Raw genomic sequence first — 21,551 nt, 5'->3', positions numbered from 1 at the left:
TGTTCCTTCATTTTTGTATGTTTACATGGTCAAATTAGCATTACAGTACAGTTATAATTCAACCTTGGTGAAATAACACAATATATAACTAGAACAGTATTTACTGAAAAGACTTGTTTATAAGGAAACAGAATGTAAAGAAAAATGATTCATATTCCCAAGGGAAATAACTCTCTATACTGATCTGATTAATTCCCGGGAATTACTTGACAAATAAGGAGATAAGAAACCAATAACATGAGGTAGGGATGATAAGACAGAGTAACTGGTACATGTGTACACCTTCACGCATCATGAGAAAGTTCTGATTAATGTCGAATCCAATTACTCCATAAAAACAAATATAGATACAGAAGCCGTCTATGGCTTCCAACACATCACTAACACACCATCAGCAACAGCAGACGTGTGCAATGTCACATTCCGTGTAAATGTCATCACCCTCAAATATCTACAAGTTTGGTCCAATTTTGAAAAATACATCAACAGATATAATCTAATATAATTAACCAAAAATCTAAAAAAAAAAAAAAAGAAAATCTAAAAAAAAATAAGCAAACAAACAAAGCCATATAACCCCTAACCCTCCACCAAAAATATTGTTTGCATGGCCATTATGCAGTTCACCACATTGGATTGAACCATATATGATTTTTAGCATATACACCTTCAAAATCAACTACTAACATATTTTCTCACTTGTTTTGGCAGTTTACATATTGAAATGGCTATAATCTGACTTGTTTTTCTTGCTTTCAGTCACTAATCATACATGCAGTCATAACTACACAATATATCTGGCCATTTTTCTCATCTGTGCACCCTACAATTTCAGAAATATGCTATAGGTTTTGTTCCATTTATTTTTGAGACTGGTTTGATTTTAAAAGCTTCTTATTCTCAGGATGTTTTTATCTACATACTAGGTAAGTTCAGTGTATTTTCAAGGTTTTCTTTAACAATATAGGGCTGTCCACTTTAATCAATCTGAAGACAACCATGCCTAAATAAAACTTGTATAGATGTGTAAAAATTAAAAGTTAATTATTTGATCCTTCTTGGTCAATAATTAATGACTATATGGTATTGCCAAGAACACAGTCAACAAGCAGAGAAGTTTAGTAATGAAGAGGTGGAGGAAAATGAAAGAGAGAAGGGAAATAACTCTTACAACAAAATATTAATCCAGAGGGTATTATGTTGTAGTAACAGTTGCCTAATCTGTTTGAAGCAGCTGAGATTTCTGACTGGGACAGGAGAACAACAACCAAAAATTGTTTATGCAAATGTTTTGATTCATAACAAATTTAAAGGGCATGGACATAACCATTGTATATTATCAATACCGATATAAAAATGGATATAAAAAATACCAAGAAAATTTTTTAATTCATCAAACACAACAGAAAAAAAAACAACTAAAGAAAAACCAAGTATAATCGTGTTGCTTCCAAATATGATCAGTATTACAAGGTGTTTCTTGGTCCCTGCTTCCAGTCCAGTTACCAAGCATGGCATGAATCCATCTGTGAATTTAGACCTAACTTGCAATGATATTATTAACTTGCAGTGATATTAGTAACATTTTATTCCTTTAAAGAAACCCAGCTGGTCCTCAGAAATATTAATAAGGCCTGCAATGATTTCAGTCAGTCATAATATGATTCTTTGTGCAAGATAAGTTTACCATCAGTACTATAAGCTGAAATAATACACAAACATCAACACCTTCATCATATTATCATTTTTATTAAGAAATCATTTCAATCTCTTTTCTATGATGTCTGCCTTAAATGCATTAGGAACACATTGTTGAAAGATTTGAACACATATTTTATGTATTAGGTATTCAATGAGAAGTGTCCTTCATTACAAACATCAAGACCTGTTCATATTTATAGTGCTTTAAACACATGACAAACAGTTCTCCTACATTTAAACAACAATAATAATGAACAGCTAACTGTCATACAAATCTTTGTTACAGAACTTACAATAGCCCTAGTTTGAAATGAGAAAAACTATTGTCCGACACTCCTAATGATGCTTTGGTAGAACAAAAGATTTCTAAGATACAGACATCAAGTATTGACCTGAGTAAACAGAATCTTAAAGACCAATCTGTGTTAATAAAAATTCACAATAATAAACACGGAATAAACAAATAACAAGTGTATCAAATTTTGATCGGGAAAATGCCCATTTTGATATTTATACCATAAAACATCCCACAATATAAAACTTCCATGTTCATTTCATCACGCGCTGATAAAAGCTGAATAAAATAGTCATTGATTGACTCAACCCAACTGAATTGAGGACCAAATAAAACAAATTCCAAGATTTACCTTGTAAACAACAAGACATCCTAGAGGAACTTGGCGCCCACCAATGTTTGATCTTTATTTGCTCGTTGAAAGCTGGATCTTTTCCCTTCTTTTCTCTTCTCTCTTTTTTGCTCTTAATGATAAGAAATTTAAACATTCCTTTGCAGAACTAGTGTTGATTATTTTTACCTGCTAAATCCATGATGGTCGCCTGAAAAGCTATTTTTTCTTTTCTGATCAGTCCCGAAATCAAACAGGCACAGAAGAGACCAAAGAGAACATACATATGAAATTTGAGAGAAATCAATTTGCTACTTCTTAAGAAATAGGAATAACAATCTTTACTAGGTGAAATTCAAGATGGCTGCCTGTCAGCCATTTTGTTCTTCTGATCAGTCCCAAACTCAAAGAGGAACCAATACATGAAATTTGACAAAATAACTATGGAGTATTTCTCCAGAAGCCGAGATAACAAACTTTCAAAATCAAAATCATAGATGGCTGTCTGTTGAGCAGTCCCAAAATCAAATAGGCACAACTAGGAACAAAGGGGAAGGAAAGGAAGGAAATTTGGGAAAGGTCCATCCAGTACTTCTAAAGAAATAGCGATAACAAAAATTGTTGATGGACGGACAGATGCCTTGACAAGACGACCAGGGACGTATGGCAATTTGAATGGTCCATATTCTGATGATGATGGGCTAAAAATAACTCATGTATAACTATTGACAACTGGTCAAAATGAATGAGTTCACGGAGTGCTTCACTAGACATTTGGTCTCCACAAATCAGTTTAGGGCATACCTCCTCAGATGCCTTCCAATATTCTTCCTGACAATGATGGTGATAAAAGGACACATTTAACATTCATCAGATGTATTGCCTTGTCCTTCAATTTCTCGTTTCAGTTTCTTTATTTTTATTTGCAATAATGTCTTTTCCATCAAAATTTTGTCCTTCTCAAGAAGAAGCACCTCACGTTCTGTGAGGAATTTGTCTTTTTCTGCCTGTAATGCCTCTATCTGTAGTTGTTTTACCTCTGGGTCTTGCATGCTGCCTCCAAAATCTCTTGACCTCAAGTAAAGAGGATTTCCACCTCTGACAGCATGTGTCTATGAAAACAATAGGAGAATTTGTAAACACAACAACATGATTTTACAATAGCAAAACAAGTATGAACGGGTCAAATATTTGTAAAATAAAGTAAACAAGCAGGTCAAAGGTCATTATTTACATGTCCATTTTATACATACTACATGGACTTTTATTTACAGGTGAAAGTATCATGTTTGTTAAGTCGTTATCAGTAAAACTTTCTAGATAATGACATTCACAACAATTTTGTGATTTTTACTTTTGACTGTAGATTGCTCTTGCTTTTTGCTTTTAACAAATTATTTACAACTTCAGCGAAATAAAATTTTACCTCTGCCACCATGACCTTGGGTTATGAATACATTTATTTGCTTGTTATAAACATAAAAAATCTAAGCACATTTTAAGCAACTGTGACCTTCACCTTGCCGTCAGATTTGATCCTTAAATTCAAACAATGTCAAAGAACAAATACCTCTAAACTCGCAGGTTGTGGATGTATTTCTGCCACTGTGGCCATGTTATTCTTTGCATGCTCTGTTTGTCTACAACAAAATTATTTTTAGTTGATTAAACTTACATACGTACATTTAAAAGTACCTGAACTGTTCAACAAATTAATCTTGTATGTGTCCGTGTCTACCTGGATCTTTGCCTGTGTCTGATCGAATCTTTACCTGTGTCTGATCGAATCTTTACCTGTGTCTGACTGAATCTTTACCTGTGTATGACTGAATCTTTACCTGTGTCTGATCGAATCTTTACCTGTGTCTAACTGAATCTTTACCTGTGTATGACTGAATCTTTACCGGTGTCTGATCGAATCTTTACCTGTGTCTGTTCGAATCTTTACCTGTGTCTGTTCGAATCTTTACCTGTGTCTGATCGAATCTTTACCTGTGTCTGATCGAATCTTTACCTGTGTCTGATTGAATCTTTACCTGTGTCTGATCGAATCTTTACCTGTGTCTGATTGAATCTTTACCTGTGTATGACTGAATCTTTACCTGTGTATGACTGAATCTTTACCTGTGTATGACTGAATCTTTACCTGTGTATGACTGAATCTTTACCTGTGTCTGATCGAATCTTTACCTGTGTCTGATCGAATCTTTACCTGTGTATGACTGAATCTTTACCTGTGTCTGATCGAATCTTTACCTGTGTCTGATTGAATCTTTACCTGTGTATGACTGAATCTTTACCTGTGTATGACTGAATCTTTACCTGTGTCTGATCTTTACCTGTGTCTGAATCTTTACCTGTGTCTGACTGAATCTTTACCTGTGTATGACTGAATCTTTACCTGTGTCTAACTGAATCTTTACCTGTGTCTGATCGAATCTTTACCTGTGTCTGATCGAATCTTTACCTGTGTATGACTGAATCTTTACCTGTGTCTGATCGAATCTTTACCTGTGTCTGATCGAATCTTTACCTGTGTCTGATCGAATCTTTACCTGTGTCTGATCGAATCTTTACCTGTGTCTGATTGAATCTTTACCTGTGTATGACTGAATCTTTACCTGTGTATGACTGAATCTTAAATTGAAAACAGCTAAAATAAGGCAGTTGTTTTTATTTAGAAATATAATTGAATTACAATTGTGCTATGTACTTGTAAAAACTGACCTTAAGCTTATAAAATATGAAACACTGAGATAAAGTAAGGTAAGAAATAAAAAAACAAAGTGAGCTGTAGTGGTTAACATAGACATACCCCCATCATCATCTTTTTTCAACTTCACAAAATATTTTGTATTTCAATCGAGGTCAACAGTAACATTTGACCTAAAATCTTGACTGTTGACCACTAAAATCTATTTTTGTGTAGAAATGAATAATGTGATGCAATACTGTGAATATTAATTAGATCTGTCCAGTCATGAAATATCTTGAATATGCATCTTATTTCAAATGTGGTTAAGGGTGACCCTTGACCTTTAACCCTGACTGATAATCATACAAGCAAATTTTCTCAGGTGTATATCCTGGTGGAACGATGATATGGTGTGAAAATGAAGTAAATCTGCCATGGGGTTCATGCAACATCTTGTACTCAAGGCTGTTATTTGGGAAATGGTCAAGTTTTACCTTTAATTTTGATCAATGACCACTAAAATGTAATCAAGTCTTGCTAGGGTAATGCTATAGTGTGAATGGTATTCCTAAATCTGTCCTGTGTTTCATGAGGTATCTTGTACACAAAATGATCACATACATACATACATACAAATGTATTACTATTTACCACCCCTCTTCTCCCCCTTATGTAAGAACGGGGTATGATATATCTGTAATGATGGTAATATCTCACCTGTTTCCTTTGTTTCCACCTGCAGAAACACTGCTGGCAACAGAGTGTCCTAAAAGTAAGTAATCAATCTTTACAAATCTCCATAACAACGAGATAAACATTCAGAAGAAATCATTCAGAATAAATATACTATTTAAACTGCTACATCATAATGATATAAACAAAGTTTACCAGAATCAAAACACTAATTCAGCTTAGATATAATGTAGATGTACAAGTGATACAATGCATGCAACAAATACCAATGTGATAACAAATTAAATATGTAAATATATGTATGTATGCACATGTGCATGTTATCAGGATAAACCAAGTCCCGAAGGTCAGACAGGTCTACAGGTATACAAAACAAAAAACTTGGTACCAAAACAGAGTAAAAAAGTTTAATAACAAAGATATTCTGCAGTCAAAATTGCTTTTATTGTCAATATTCAAAATAAACAGCTTGTGGAGACATTGATGAGGTCAAACTGATTAAGTGAAACGTAACATAGCTGCCAACCTTTTACATTGTAAAAGACAAGCTGAAGAAACTTAACCACATGTCAGGGGTGACCTGGGTTCAAGGGTGACCAGGGGTCATGGATCACATATACTTTTCAGCTGCAGCTGTCTATTCTCATCCTTTGATTTGTATTCTGAACAATCCTAAGTAACATGTTGGCCATAAATACAATCAGTTCATAAAGTAGTTCTCTAGCACAATATGTGAACTTTTTGCTTTCCTTTTTAAAGTACACTGTAAATCCAACTTTGTAGAAAAGTAGTTGACTTAAGACTGATAATTGTTTTAAACTTTTAATATTTGTCATCTCAGACTTTTTTTCAGTGTTTTCCTTTCTCAACATGTTCTCATCTTTCAATGATGGCTGATGTGAATAACTTCTGTCCAGCTGCCCATGGCAGTGTAAGAATTTCTGCCTAGGGTAGTGTAAGAACCTCTCCCCAGGACAGTGTTAGAACTTCTGCCCAGGACAGTATTTTAAGAACTTCTGCCCAGGACAGTGTAAGAACTTCTGCCCAGGACAGTGTTAGAACTTGTGTCCAGGACAGTGTTAGAACTTGTGTCCAGGACAGTGTTAGAACTTGTGTCCAGGACAGTGTTAGAACTTGTGTCCAGGGTAGTTGACTTGCACTCTGTCAGTATTATTTTTCTATGTGATTGTAAATATTGGCAAAAGAGAAATAAGAGAATGTGATAGGAAAATGTATTAACCTGTGTAAAAACACATCTTGTGGTTATGGTTGTCATTTTTATGATACTTTTCATTTTTTTTTTTTCAACAGAAAATTTTTGCTAGATAGCAGGGTGGAGGATCTGCACAATGTTTGTCTAAACAAAGGCAAACAGCAGAATACAGCCTTGTGAAATCTGGAGCATTAAATCCATACACAAATCACAAGACAAATTACAGAATCCAATTGACAAAACAGGATATGTAGGTGTGGCCCTGTGGCCACAGCCAATATTTCATAATTTCATTTCAACGTTAAAGTAACATTAATTTAACATTAAATTTTCGTGAAACAAGCACATACATTAAAATCACGTTAGAATTTAACGTTATAATAATGATATATAGTAACGATGGAAAATTTCAACGTTATTATGAAATTATTTTAATGTTAATTTTTAACATCATTTTAATGTATGGCTCATTTCACGTAAGTTTAATGTTAAAATAACTTATATGGACACTACATTGTTTTTACAGGTATGGCTTACACCAGCAGAAAAAAGTATTAATGGTTGGCAGCTTTATATATAGTTGATTATCTTAAGATTTCCTGCCCACAGTACAGATTCACACAATGGTCAAGCTCGTAAAGTCTGAAATACTAAATATAATTAAATCACAAAATAATCTCCACATGGACAAGTGTTGGACATTAAAAATTGGAAGATCTATATCAACTATACCCTTAACAATTCTATAGCCTTGAGAAAGGTTTGGGGATATATATTACAGTGTATCATATAAATTAATATGATTTTAAATCTGAAACAGATACTTATTACTTTCCACTATTCTATTTTAGTTTGTTTTACTAGTGAGCTTTAGAGCAGGGCGCGTTGTGGTGGAATTATCTGTTCAATGATACAGAATGGATTATTCTAGGAAGTATCTACATTGACTTCCGGCTGATTACATGCACATGTGCTGTTAACATATATAGTATTATTATCAACTTAATAAAACTCAAATTTGGATCTGAACTACATATTCAAGTCTGTGATTGCAATTTTAACACTTATTTAATATCTGCTTTTTCATTCATTATAAAAAAGAAGTGAATTTTGTTGTTTTATGAAAATGAAAACAGATAGAAAGTCATTGTTACCTAGCCCAGCTCCAGAAACAACAGGTACTCCAACTCCATGCCTCCTTGGTAACAGTAAAATGACGGACGATTCTTTCTCATCAGTATCAAATTATTTGGTTTTACATGGCCCCCGCCCATTTGTTTCCCTCCATTTTAATATTTAGTACCAACATATAACACACATCTTCCTTATTGACTGACACACAACACCACACACTACAAATTACTGTGTCTATTCCTTCAAATAAATGTATAATATCTCTCATTACCATGTTTTGTTAGCTCCATCTGCTTTTCATTACAACCATGTATGAGCCTTCCTCAAATGACAATCAAATAGCAATGTTTAATAATGAGCCTCTGACAAATATGTTATATACCTATGTTTAATAATGAGTGTTCCATAAATGACAGATATATATGTTTCTTAGTAGGCCTCCAACAACTGGCAGAGTCAGATATCTATATTTAATAGTGAGTCCTCCACAAAGGAAAAATAATTATTATGTTTAATCATGAGCCCCCCCCTCTCCGACCGATAACAGATATCTGTTTCACAATAACCATTCTAAAACTGACTGTCAAATATCTATGTTTAATGATGAGCCTTCCACAGATGACAGATATCTATATTATATAATGAGCTCTCCATATATACCAGTCACACATCTTAACACCAAGCCCTTCATATATCAGTGAATTACAGTCAGATATCCAAAATTTAAAGATGTCCAAAGTAAAGATGAATGTATGAATTCTCTTGGATAACTTTTTTCATCATATGATTACTTACCAAATTAATGTTCACATCTCTCCAAACTGACGAGAATCAAAATGAGTACAAAGAGCGCAAAATGCTGATGAAATTACTGGCAGAATAATGAGCAATGATTAACTTTCTTCAATTATTATTATTATTATTACATTATTAATGTCCCGTCAACACATAAAAAGTCATTAGGGCCAACAAACGGTAAAACACGCAGCTATCCAAAAGGAAATAACATTAAACAAACCAAAAGGTAAAAGACAAATGTTAAAAATTTTAAATGAGTATACTAACACAAAAGATTATCATATAGACCAACATATTTCAGGTAATGTAGAATTTTACAAATCTCAACAGTTTCAAAAAGGGATTTTAGACATGTAATATTAGGATAAAAACATTCTTGAAGACTACAGAATACTTGATGAACTTTCTGGCAGAGTATGGAATATTAATAAACTTTTTGATTCAGTAAGGATTACTGATAAACTTTCCAATAGAGCGCAAAATACAGCTACACTTTAAGGTTGAGGTGGAATACTGATAAAGTTTCTTGTAGACTTTCTGGTAGAGACTGCATTACTGATAAACATTCTGGTAGAGACTGCATTACTGATAAACTTTCTGGTAGAGACTGCATTACTGATAAACTTTCTGGTAGAGTCCTGAATATTGATAAACTCTCTGGTAGAGACTGCATTACTGATAAACTTTCTGGTAGAATCTGCATTACTGATAAACTTTCTGGTAGAGTCCTGAATATTGATAAACTTTCTGGTTGAGACTGCATTACTGATAAACTTTCTGGTAGAGACTGCATTACTGATTAACTCTTTGGTAGAGTAGGCAATACTGATAAACTTTTTAGAAGAGTACAGAATACTGATATATGTTCTGGTAGAGACTGCATTACTGATAAACTTTCTAGAACAGTACAGAATATTGATAAACTTTCTGGTAGAGTCCTGAATATTGATAAACTTTCTGGTTGAGACTGCATTACTGATAAACTTTCTGGTAGAGTCTGCATTACTGATAAACTTTCTGGTAGAGTCCTGAATATTGATAAACTCTCTGGTAGAGACTGCATTACTGATAAACTTTCTGGTAGAATCTGCATTACTGATAAACTTTCTGGTAGAGTCCTGAATATTGATAAACTTTCTGGTTGAGACTGCATTACTGATAAACTTTCTGGTAGAGACTGCATTACTGATTAACTTTCTGGTATATTGATAAACTTTTTTGAAGAGTACAGAATACTGATATATGTTCTGGTAGAGACTGCATTACTGATAAACTTTCTAGAACAGTACAGAATATTGATAAACTTTCTGGTAGAGTACTGAATACTGATAAATTTCAAGTAGAGCACTGAATACTGGTATGTTCTTTTCGGGTATGGAATACAAATTAACTTTCTAGTGCAGTATGAAATACTGACAAACATTCTTGTAGAGTCTGGAACACTCATAAAATATGGAATTCTGATAAACATTCTAGAAGAGTACTGAATGCTGATAAACTTTCTTGGGAAGCCTTGAATTCTGATAAATTTTCCACTAGAAAACAGACCTTTTCAGGCTGGTCAATTCGGAGTAATCATAATCCCATATTTACATCAAGGAGCTTAACTTTATTTATCAGTCATGGTATAGTAACGTTTTTAACCTCGCACTTCTGTTTCACTTGTACTGACAAACTTTGAAATGTCAACTCGTTCATTCTAATGTTCTGCTTCACATGTACAAAAATCTGTTCATTCTTGACAAGATTTTCTTGTCTGCATATTTCGTGCCATAGGTAAAAAAAAATGTTTCGTTACCAATGGCGTCAGTTTAACATTATTAACTACAATGACCTCCAAATTATCTATAAACAGATATTACCAAAGTTTTTCACTGATTTGCACATATGCATATATACATGTATTTCCACAAGTTAAAACATCATACTGTTCATACATATAAATATATATATATGTTGATATCACCAAGCCTTGCTTTACCAACATTCTTAATCCATCTTATGTTCAAAATGGATAAAATGTCTCAAAGGAACTAAAGTGAACAATAATCTATTACACTGCTTCAAATTTCCACAGATGTTTGTAACTCAACACTGTCTAGGTGAGACCTGTAAGTTGAGGAAATGTAGGACAGTGAGGCATGTTCTATTGAGAAGTTCTGCCAATGTTGGTGAGACTGTGAGAAATTCATGTAAAAGTACTCACCATTATCTCCAGCAGGATCAGCTGGCATCTCTGATTCTGTAAAATTATATAAACACAATGCAAAACTTACTGGCATCTCCAATTCTGTAAATGACATGTATTTTGCGATTGTCCAAGAGGTGCTTGTAACTCATGTGCACCATCTTTTGTTGAGATATACTCATAACTGGCTATTTATTCTGCTTTGTACTTCCTTTCCTTATATGAGAACAAAATCAACATACAACCCAATTGCTCATTTATTATTTATATCTGTATATAGGTCACTGTGACATAGTTATGGTGATAACCACTTGCATATACAAGGACAACTTTTACAGTTTTTCAATTCTATAGGGAAGTACTGAGACTGAACAAAACTCAACTTCAGATTTTTAAAAATGTGTTGTTTATTAATCCTGGTACAGGGTAGGTAATGCTTGGAAATAATTTTCCTCCTTGTAATGCATGGCTTAGTACAAACACCGACGCCAAAGTTTCGTAAAACTTCATAAAAAAGGAAAGGATCAATGACTGGCCTACAAGTAATTTCCTCTACTGTAAATATTAGTTACCTTCACCTAAATTTACTTCACAACTTCACCCAAACTGTAACAGTGTATGAATTCTAAACCATTTACTTTCAATTAAAATGAATTTAACAGATTTGCTTTCAAAGTAAACATGACATACCTGGAACAACTTTGATGTTAAAGAGTTTTTCAAGCACCACCTTTGCAGCCTCAATCTTTGCCAGTCTCTTGCTCTTGGCTGTGCCCTCAAATCTCTCTCCGTTGACCTCTACCGCCATTGTATACATCTTATCCTGTTCCTTTGTGCCCTCTTCAGATTCCCGCACTAACTCATACTGTATGGTACAATAAGGTTGAACAAACAATCAGAAATATCATACAGGTAGACATTTACTGTTCTGGATTTTAAATCACAGGTCATAACTGCATTTGTTCTGTAATAATTAACCTTTCATCATCCACTCTTTTATTTGAACTTAAGGAACATATTAAGTGTGTCACAACTATCTATCTTGAAAATTGAAGAAGATAGTAACTCTACATAGAATTACTTATCATTAAACCAGAAAGCTTTAGTCTGAACACCTTAACTTCTGAACTCTGATAGTTTTTCTATTTGATTAATTAAGGTGTTGCTTTTTTTTATCTCTGCAGTCTTGCAAACGGGTTAAAGCCAAATATCATGACTACAGGCCCATTGTAATCAAGACTTTCCCCTTGCTGCTGGCAAATTACCATTATTTCAAGTCTCTAACTATAAGAAGTTTATAGAAAAAGCAAGTGGACAGACAAATGATATCTCAAGTAGTTTATGCTGGGTGAGATAAAAGGTACAATCAAGTTGTTTCATGTTTACTTAAAAACTAAAAGTTTGGCCGGCATCAATATGACAAATCTTACCATTCCAGAACAGGTGCTAAAACCTTGTCTACATTTCTAGTCACATAAACAATGACCAATCAGAGTCTGTGACTAATGAGGTGTTACTTACTTGCACTTTCATATCTTTTTTACATTCGTTCAGGAGCATGACTGCATTTTTACAGGAGTATGTTGGACCTGATGGTTCCTGACCCTCACTAGTCAGTGTCTCCATGGGAGTTGTACTCTTCCTCTTTCTCCTCTTTTTACCAGTTCCCTCTGTCACACCTTCCTTGTTGACTGGTGTCTCATTCAAAACTGACAAGAAACATGTTTAAAATTTTCTTACACAAGTAAATATCCAGTACATGAAAACAACTTGTCACAAGTAATCACAATTTAACAATTCTATAATTTAAACAAGGAGCCAACAAAGCATGGTGTTATCCCCTGTGATAAAAGGCAGAATATGACATTCACAATTGACGCATTTTTTTTCTGGACGTCTACACCAGGAAGTTAATTTTCTGATGTACCAAATTGATTTATGTCCACCAGAAGTTGTTTGAAGACAAGAAATTTGTAATTTGACTTCTTTTTCCCATAAGAACAGTGATCTTTCTTAACTTTAATATTTTTATAATTTGAAATATCTAAACTACTATCATAAATTATCGTGACTGATGATACAAGAAGCTTTTTGGCAACACCTTGGAAAACTCCAACATAAGTTCTATCGTGACAATTTCCAAGTGGCAAAGGGTTTAAAACCCATTTTAACAATTCAATTGGGATGTGCAAGGCAATTTCCTGTGTGTTTTTCTGGTGATAGTTGTCAAAATGAAGTGATATTAAGCATTGCCCACATGAAAATAAGTGACATTATCAGCTGTTAAGATTACATGGAATATATAGGGGGACAATTGGTGTTGCAAGCAAAAGTGGTAGTAACAGGAAAGTGTCACTAACAGATGTGACATTATGTGGGTTCCACTGTATACATATATATATCTTATATATAAACTTTATAGTAAGAGTCTATGCCTTGATGTAGATCCTGTGTGTTTGACTGTTTATATTCAAATAGAGCTTGGTATTGTCCATGAACAAATCTATACAACATACTATAAGCTCTAGAGTAATAAAAGAGGTGACAAGATATTGAAAAATTTAATAGTATCAGAAAAAAGATCAATAAGAAAATGTTCTCAGTAAGAAAAGTTACAGCTAGGGCAATAACCTTGTATGTACAGAAAGTTTTGTGAAAGGAGTGGAATGGTTTCAAAGTTGTAGCCCAGAAAGGAAAGTTTACACTATTTTTTTTTTACTGTTTCTTTGGTAATAGAAAATATCAAAAAAATGAAAAGTCGTCAAAAGCAAAAGGCACAACTTAATATATCAAAAAAGTTTTGTGGAACTGAGTATAATGGTTTTGAAATTGTAGTCTGGAAAGGAAAGTAAACACTGATTTTGTGGGGTTTTTTTGGCTATGTTTTCATGTTAACACAAACAATATGAAAAAATGTAATGTCATTCATAGCAAAAGGCACAACTAGAGCACTAATTTCAAATATACAGCAAGTATTTTTAAGTTGAGTTTGAATGGTTTTAATGTTATAGCCTGGAAAAACTCACAGACATGCGCGCGGATGGACGGATCCCAAATTAATATCCATGCGTTCCATTGGGGATAATAATTGTAAATGTACTGGATCAGTATCCATAGTATATGGAAGTAAAGGCTTCTCTACCACCAATAACAGTGGTACAGTATCCACTGATGATATTATTGTAAATATACGTAAGGGTCAATATACCTCTATGGTCATCAGAGTGAAAACATTGTTAATACAATGTATAAGTCAAACAGATTTTTTAAAGTTCTTAGGGACAGTTCTTTAGAAATCTTATATTTTCTGTCAGAGCCACACAGGGACACAAGTGCTTGGTTTCAACTTAATACTGACCTGGTACATAAAGAATGTTGAACATCTTAAGGAGGGCATATTTGGCAGCCTCCATTTTTGCCAGCTTTTTGTTAGGACCAGTACCCTCAAACTTCTCCCCGCTCACTTCAACGCTCATCGTGTAGAACTTGTTGCTGCCCTCAACAGACTCACTGACAAACTCATACACTAGGCCCTTCTGTAGCTCATTCAGGTTCTGTACTGGGTTCTTGCTTGACATGGTGGGTTTCTCACCGCTTTGATCCATCTCATTTTGCTCCTCCTTTTTAATAACTTGTCCTTGTTCTTGTTTGCTGTCATCCTCCAACAGGGCAGGTGCACACTCTAAAACATTTGGCAGACAGTTCAGGCCCTTTGCTACAATAAAGTAGGGACATTGGATTATATACAGAAAGAAACTGAAGCTCATTATTACATCCACAGGAGTCAACATTTCTAGTAATGTTACAGTTCTTGATACCACATATGTATATTTATATGATATTTCACTGTTAGAGTCTGTTTACAACCTAACCAAGATGCATTACATCAACCTTACAACTGAAATTACATGTTCTTATACCATTCTCAAATACAATTACAACTACAGTAAAAAAGAGAGAGAAAAAAATCATTGCAAAAAAGCTCTAGATAAAATTTGATTATTTACATGTAACTTGGGTTAAACAGTATATATACTTTACATGTATTGAGATATATCAACGATGATAACAAGTTAATCATATTTCCCTTAAACAAGGGCAAAAACTTCTCAACTGCACTATAACAGACAAACCACAATTTAAACAAGAACAGAGATATGATGACAGGAATTAAACTGTTTCTCACTACAAGAGGTAAAACCCACTGAGAAGTCTTGTTGTAGCTGCCTATACTGGAATGCAATCACTTCCAACATGCGTACAACTACACATTACAAGCGATCTAGTCCCTGGGAAGGCAGCATCAAAACTTTTCTGTACATTTTACTTTTGTTGTGAAAAACTTTTTATTCCCATCACCATGGATCCAATACAGTAGCTAAATTCTCATTCATGAAAGAATAAGAAAAGTTTATATATATAAATATCTGATGATCAAAACTTGATTGTGTGAAGAAAATTGCAATTGGTGAGGAAAATGTGACAGGGTATAAGCTATGGCATCACATCTTCTCGAGTTAAATAGACAAGACATCAAATTTTTTTTTTCCATTTCAGTGGGGTCACATCAAAGGAACTCTAAAATAACAGTATGGTGCCTATCACAGGGTAAAAGACAATCAAGTAATGTTCAACAATGTATAAACAGCATTCAAATCTGAGGTGCAGTAACTGTATATAAAATTCAATTGTCAAAACATAGGTTAAGAAGCATGCTAGTGTTCCAAGTTACAAATATATAACATAATTGAAAAGAAGAGAGATAAACTACAATATGATCATGATATACTGACATATTGGTAATATTTCATTCTGTGAAAAAAAAATCTCATGAAAAATCAATTTTATCAATATCCAAGTGACACTATATTTTTTTTATTTTTTTATTTTTTTGTAATTTTACGTAGCATTTCCACATACGATCTCCTCATGTTTACTGTAATAGAAATGATAATGCTGCTCTGTATAATTGAACTATAATTGTATTATCAGTAAATTAGGAAAAACTCGTCACTTTGCCCTAGTTACTTTTTTTCTAACATCTATTTACCTGGTTATTCTACATGTATATACAATGTATGTGTATGATGAAGTCAAACTTGGGTTGGTTTTCAAGATGGATTTCTTCATAGTACGCGTAAGCATCTTTAAGTCATCTTTAATTTCCTTAGTTATAATAAGTCACCACTGAGTATACAACCTACACATACATCTTTACTAATCATGATCACATCACCAGTAGTGTTTAAACATATCATACAGTGTGTAAAACCTCCTGATCTTTCTGTCACTGTAATAAAAGATTATCAAATACACACTATGACATGGTCCAATGTTATATGCCTTTTTCCTGACGTCCTGGAGGGAACTCAATCACCCCACCTCGCCAACACATGTCAGAATGCCCCTATCTCACCCAGAGACGCCCTAGTCGTGTATACACGGGCGGCACTCAAAGTGAGACAGAAATTTCACAACCCATGTATAAAGCTTGGTAAGGCATGATCAAAGTTGCATCCAGTTTTCCAACTGCGGAACTGTGATAACTATAACGTCAGACCATCCAGCTGTGTTGCCATGACAGCAATGTTGCAACTCACCCTGGCAGTTTGTTACCATGGACACACAATGTCCCGATATGATGTGGACAATTTAAGCTGAGGGGAGCACCTTCAATTGAAGAAGTTTGGAGTGCTGTATTAATGTAAATTTCATTAAACCACCAGACATCATAAACTTAATGACAATTTACAAATGCAATAAAATGGCAGTACATACAAACATGCTGTTGTATGTGAAATTTAATTTGAAGAAAATAATGCAGACATAATTTCTTAATTCAAATAGGTACAATCAAAAATCAAACACTAGAGACAATGCCACAATAAATTGGCTCACCTTATTACTAACCAAGACTTCTCAAATACATGTACTTCAAATAAGATCCGAAACAAATGCATATCACAAAAATTTAAACTTTATCAGATTTAGATTTCATGGCCATGTGCATTTTAACTTCATGAAATCTGATTGTGTATCTTATCATTACAGAATAAACTGTTCTTGGTTCTATACAGAAGGTGAGAACTTGTCATGACACTTCGTTTGAGACAGTCAGGACTTCTTGATGAAGTGAAATACATGTTTTACTTGTACAAAAAAGTAATTTTGATTTCTTTATGTCGATTTTTTTCAGAAATCATGCCTGCATCCTCATGCCATAGAAAAAAGTCACAATATTTTTAATTTGTTTTACTGCTATGATAAATATATATATAATAAGACTAAACTTTTTAAACAGATATACAATATAAGACCATTACACATTAATCAGGTGTGATTACACATTTCAAGATCTTGACGGTCACCAGTGTTAAAGATGAACAGTAAAGATCCAATACATATCTGGGTTTATTGAAAGAATGACATTGAAAATTGCTATGAGATCCAAAGGGATCTGTGTTGATGTTGTATGGTTTCTCCTCTTTTTCTAGTTGCTCTTTTATCTCCAGTTAATTAAAGAAGTGCCACTAAAGGTCAAGGCAATCTACACAGGAAATTATGAGAATGATCCCTCGAGTACTTCACAAAAAACAGCAATAAAAATAACTGAGATGAACAATGGACCACGGATGAAGGCAAATTTGAATACTTAATGACAAGTTAAACCATATAATAATGACGGTAACTAACTCATATATATATGATATTGATGGTAGGCTAAATCATATAATAATGACGGTAACTAACTCATATATATATGATATTGATGGTAGGCTAAATCATATAATAATGATGATAGGCAAAACTATATAATAATGACGGTAACTAACTCATATATATATGATATTGATGGTAGGCTAAATCATAATAATGATAGGCAAAACTATATAATAATGATGGTAAGCTCATATGATGTTGGTAATCTAATCCATATGATGATAGCTCTACATACATAGCCACTTTAAATGATTTATTCTTGGTTGTTATTAGTGCAATTTGTTTCTGCTGAATGACTGCCCCCCAATAAATTTGCTTTGTACCATATCTATCCTGCAATAAGCCCAGGGAGGCAAAACTTTAGTCTGTATATATATATATGTCACACATATCTAAGGGTGATGGGCTTATTCAAGGACAATGATAGTTTTTTTTACCAGAGCTAAATTGTACTGAAACACAAATAGATGTGGGTGGGTCTATTAGTGATCATGGGCTTTTTGGTGAATAGATAAAAGTATGTGTTGATACTTGAATTCAGAAAAAAATATCACAAATGCAGCTTTCCTGCTATTGGTATCATTGTAGTTCCTTTATCTAATTTCATGTTATTTCATGACTACGTTTTTCTAAAAGGATTACTCTGATGTTCTTTGACTATCCATCATAGGGTCTAGCAAATTCAATGAAAACAATAAAATATCTTAATACCATTTTGCCAATATACATTGATCAACACACTCTCAAACCAAGAGATTTATTTGAAATGTAAACCTCAGAAAAAAAGATGTAAGAAATAATTAATAAAAAAATTAACTACAATATACCTGGACTTTTATGACTTTTTCAAAGGTTTATCATTAAAGCAGTCAAATTTCAATGCGTTAGCCCCAGTGATTTCTGCAAGTTACAATCATGTTCGTGCCTACAGGTGCCTGTGTCCGATTTATAGATTTGTTGTCAAACTTCTACAGTATTGACAACTTTAAGGTTAGGATATAATACATTTACAAACCGGACGCAGGCGCCTGTGGATCTTGCATGAATTAGAAGTATTGATCCACTGCTAGATAAAACGGGAAATCGAATAATACCGTCAGGATTTCCACTATTTAATAGGACTTATTTGCATTCTTAAGAATTCTCTGATGTAATACAACATGCAGGTAATGTAACGTGGTGATAAGTCTGCCACAAATTCGTCCAGTGGAACTATTTTATCCTGGACCGTACAAGCATGCGTCCTTAAATTTTACGATTCACGATTGTGGTGTGACGCGAGCTAAAATTCGCCATGCCATCTACACTAATTCTCTTCCGAAGTTGTGTTAAGTTAACAATAGATGTGTGATAACATTGCATATATAAATAAATATAATGGAGCTTTGTCCTGTCAACTATAAATCTGCCAAACCTTTTACAAAATCGATTGGAAAGCCGCTCGCATCCATGTTGGAAGTTCTAATCTAATATTAAACAGAGAGGCGGAGACGGCATCATCCGGAAACTTCGGCCATGCTCGCCTATGATGAAGTTACGTCCTCCAAAAATATGTTAATAACTGTTATAAGTAACACTAGTCAACATGGAAAACTTAAATAAGAAAAAATAAAATATATCCAACTGATTAGATTAAGAAATGGGAATTCTAAAGAGCCCTTAAGAGCTTTTGATCAATTGATCACTATTAAAAAAATACTTCTTGTGTACTTCAATCCAAACTGGGGAACACCTTCATTCTCTGTTTGAGAATTTTCTTTTTCTTCAAATATGTTATATACGTCTCTGATGAATGACGACTCTGAAATCGTGAAGATGATCGCATACTCTGATTGACAATATGTTCGCTGAGTTTTCCATGAGTCTCCTCTGGTTTGGCGGACTCTGTTTACTTTCACACAAGACTGAATTTATCGATGAACTTATGAAAACTAGCCCATTTTGAGGTATATTGATGATGTCTATTCTTAAACTTATTATTATTGAGAAAATTACCATTTCTAGACAATCCCTGCTTCACACCTTAATATGGTGTTTGATTCGATATTCAATGCCTTTCCCGCCAATGCTGTTCCTCATTTTCAAAAGTGACATGTCTTACTTGATTTGAATTAGTTTTACATGGCGGATGTTTATGAAGCAAACAGCATTATAACTCTTCCGGAACGTTTGATATGACTGCACTTGTACTTTTTCATGGGACTGCGTGCAATTCTTTCTTGTTTTTTAGTTGTGTCCTAGTTTCATCGAATTTGAGTTTAGATAAGATATTTTTGGGTGAAATTTTCTTCGCTTTTCTTCGTCGCCTGTCCTTTAAGATATTCATTACAGTCGTTTTTCCATTGTTTAGAACTATTGTAGGATAATTGTGCGTTGTCTCATGACATCATATTTATTTCATTTGGGTAACTTTCTACTTTGTTGGTTACGCCACGTTAGCTCAATGCGGGATGACCTTGCTGGTCCAGGATGTAATCAAGTTTAACATAACTGATCAACTGTACTGATTCATACTTCGATATAAGTTGTTATAATTCCACGTGCAACGAAGCCATAGAAGACTAAACTATATCGGCTACATGATAAATATTAGAATATTGTTGTAAGATAAGGGAATGTTGGATACACCAGGGGTACGCTGTACCGTAGGTATGACTGAACACGAACTGGGTGTGTTGCACGCACTGTTGCACACACCTTCGGGGCGAGTTGACATACAACCAACTAGCACCAATGGGGCAAGTCGTCTGGAGAGTATCACATACAATCACCATAATATTGATTCAAGTTCTTCAGTTTCACGTTTACAATGTAGAGTGTACAAAAGACATGCAACAGTATTACACCTTATTGTATCAAACTGCGTCATACAGCCGTTTCGTCCTTCTTGGATTCGTCAGTGAAGCTAACGGACTAAATCTTGAAACCGGGGAAACCAAAATTGGTTGAAATAAGATACATTAACCTCAAATTTCAGTTTTAAGATAAAGTCGAGTAGATGTGTATATTCTGAAATTGTTTATAAAACTTAGTATGCACGTTGCGACATACCATATGTAGCCTGACATGTTCACGACGAATATTTATCGACCAATTTCCTCAATTTAAAGTCTAGACAAACTAAGCCGCTCTGCACTTTAACCATCAATATCTGTTTTATAGCAGTATGATCAACAGAGTGGGGAAATCTCAGATTGTGAGTGAGCCCTTTCTTGATAGTAACACTTATTCCTGATTATGTATAACATGTTATATGTGCCATATATTCATTTAGTTTGTATACAAATCTGTACATATTTATCATGAATAAATTTATTATTATTATTATTGTAACAGGTGCAAGTCTGATTCTTAGACAAACACTGTTTAGGGTTCTTGGTTTTTATTGTACAAAAAGGTGGATATAAACTCTGAAACATAAAAATACAATACATGAGCACACTCTCAACGTTCATTCTTACACAAGGGCGATAATCCCGTCACGGTTATTGATACACATGTATTCGATTTTACACAATTACACATTTATACATAGTTATATTATTGTAAATTGTATTTTAGAATTTACAATATATTTTAACAAAACAGTATATACAGTTCTTTTACAGAAATATAAAAGAATACGTTTACATGTTAAATTTATAGAATTAACATGCTTCAATTTCATTCACTCAAGATAGAATGTATACAAGACACAAAATTCATTCTGACACTCACCCAACGGGATAAGGTGGGAGTTTAGAGTCAAAAAATCCCCAACAGGGACGAGACGGGCTAAGCGAC

At 33.9% G+C, this 21,551-nt stretch overlaps 1 protein-coding gene across 1 annotated transcript in view; it reads right to left on the bottom strand.

Moving 5' to 3' along the window:
- The window catches only part of LOC132557587 (double-stranded RNA-specific editase 1-like), a 102,836-nt gene extending 85,152 nt beyond the window's left edge, over nt 1–17,684 (bottom strand). The window contains exons 1-2 of the mRNA XM_060222096.1: nt 16,649–17,684; nt 14,414–14,763 (exon numbers count right to left, since the gene is read on the bottom strand). Of these exons, the coding sequence (XP_060078079.1) occupies nt 14,414–14,763; nt 16,649–16,667 (369 nt within the window). The 5' untranslated portion in view covers nt 16,668–17,684. The remainder of the gene's footprint in view (nt 1–14,413; nt 14,764–16,648) is intronic.
- Nucleotides 17,685–21,551: the final 3,867 nt, after the last annotated feature.

The sequence above is a fragment of the Ylistrum balloti genome, unplaced genomic scaffold (assembly GCF_031769215.1).
Source record: "Ylistrum balloti isolate Yb309-2 unplaced genomic scaffold, AGI_CSIRO_Ybal_v1 Utg370700, whole genome shotgun sequence".
Taxonomy (NCBI): Eukaryota; Metazoa; Mollusca; class Bivalvia; order Pectinida; family Pectinidae; genus Ylistrum; species Ylistrum balloti.
Note: the sequence above shows the minus strand (reverse complement) of the source record. Positions and strands in the feature narration are given on the sequence as shown.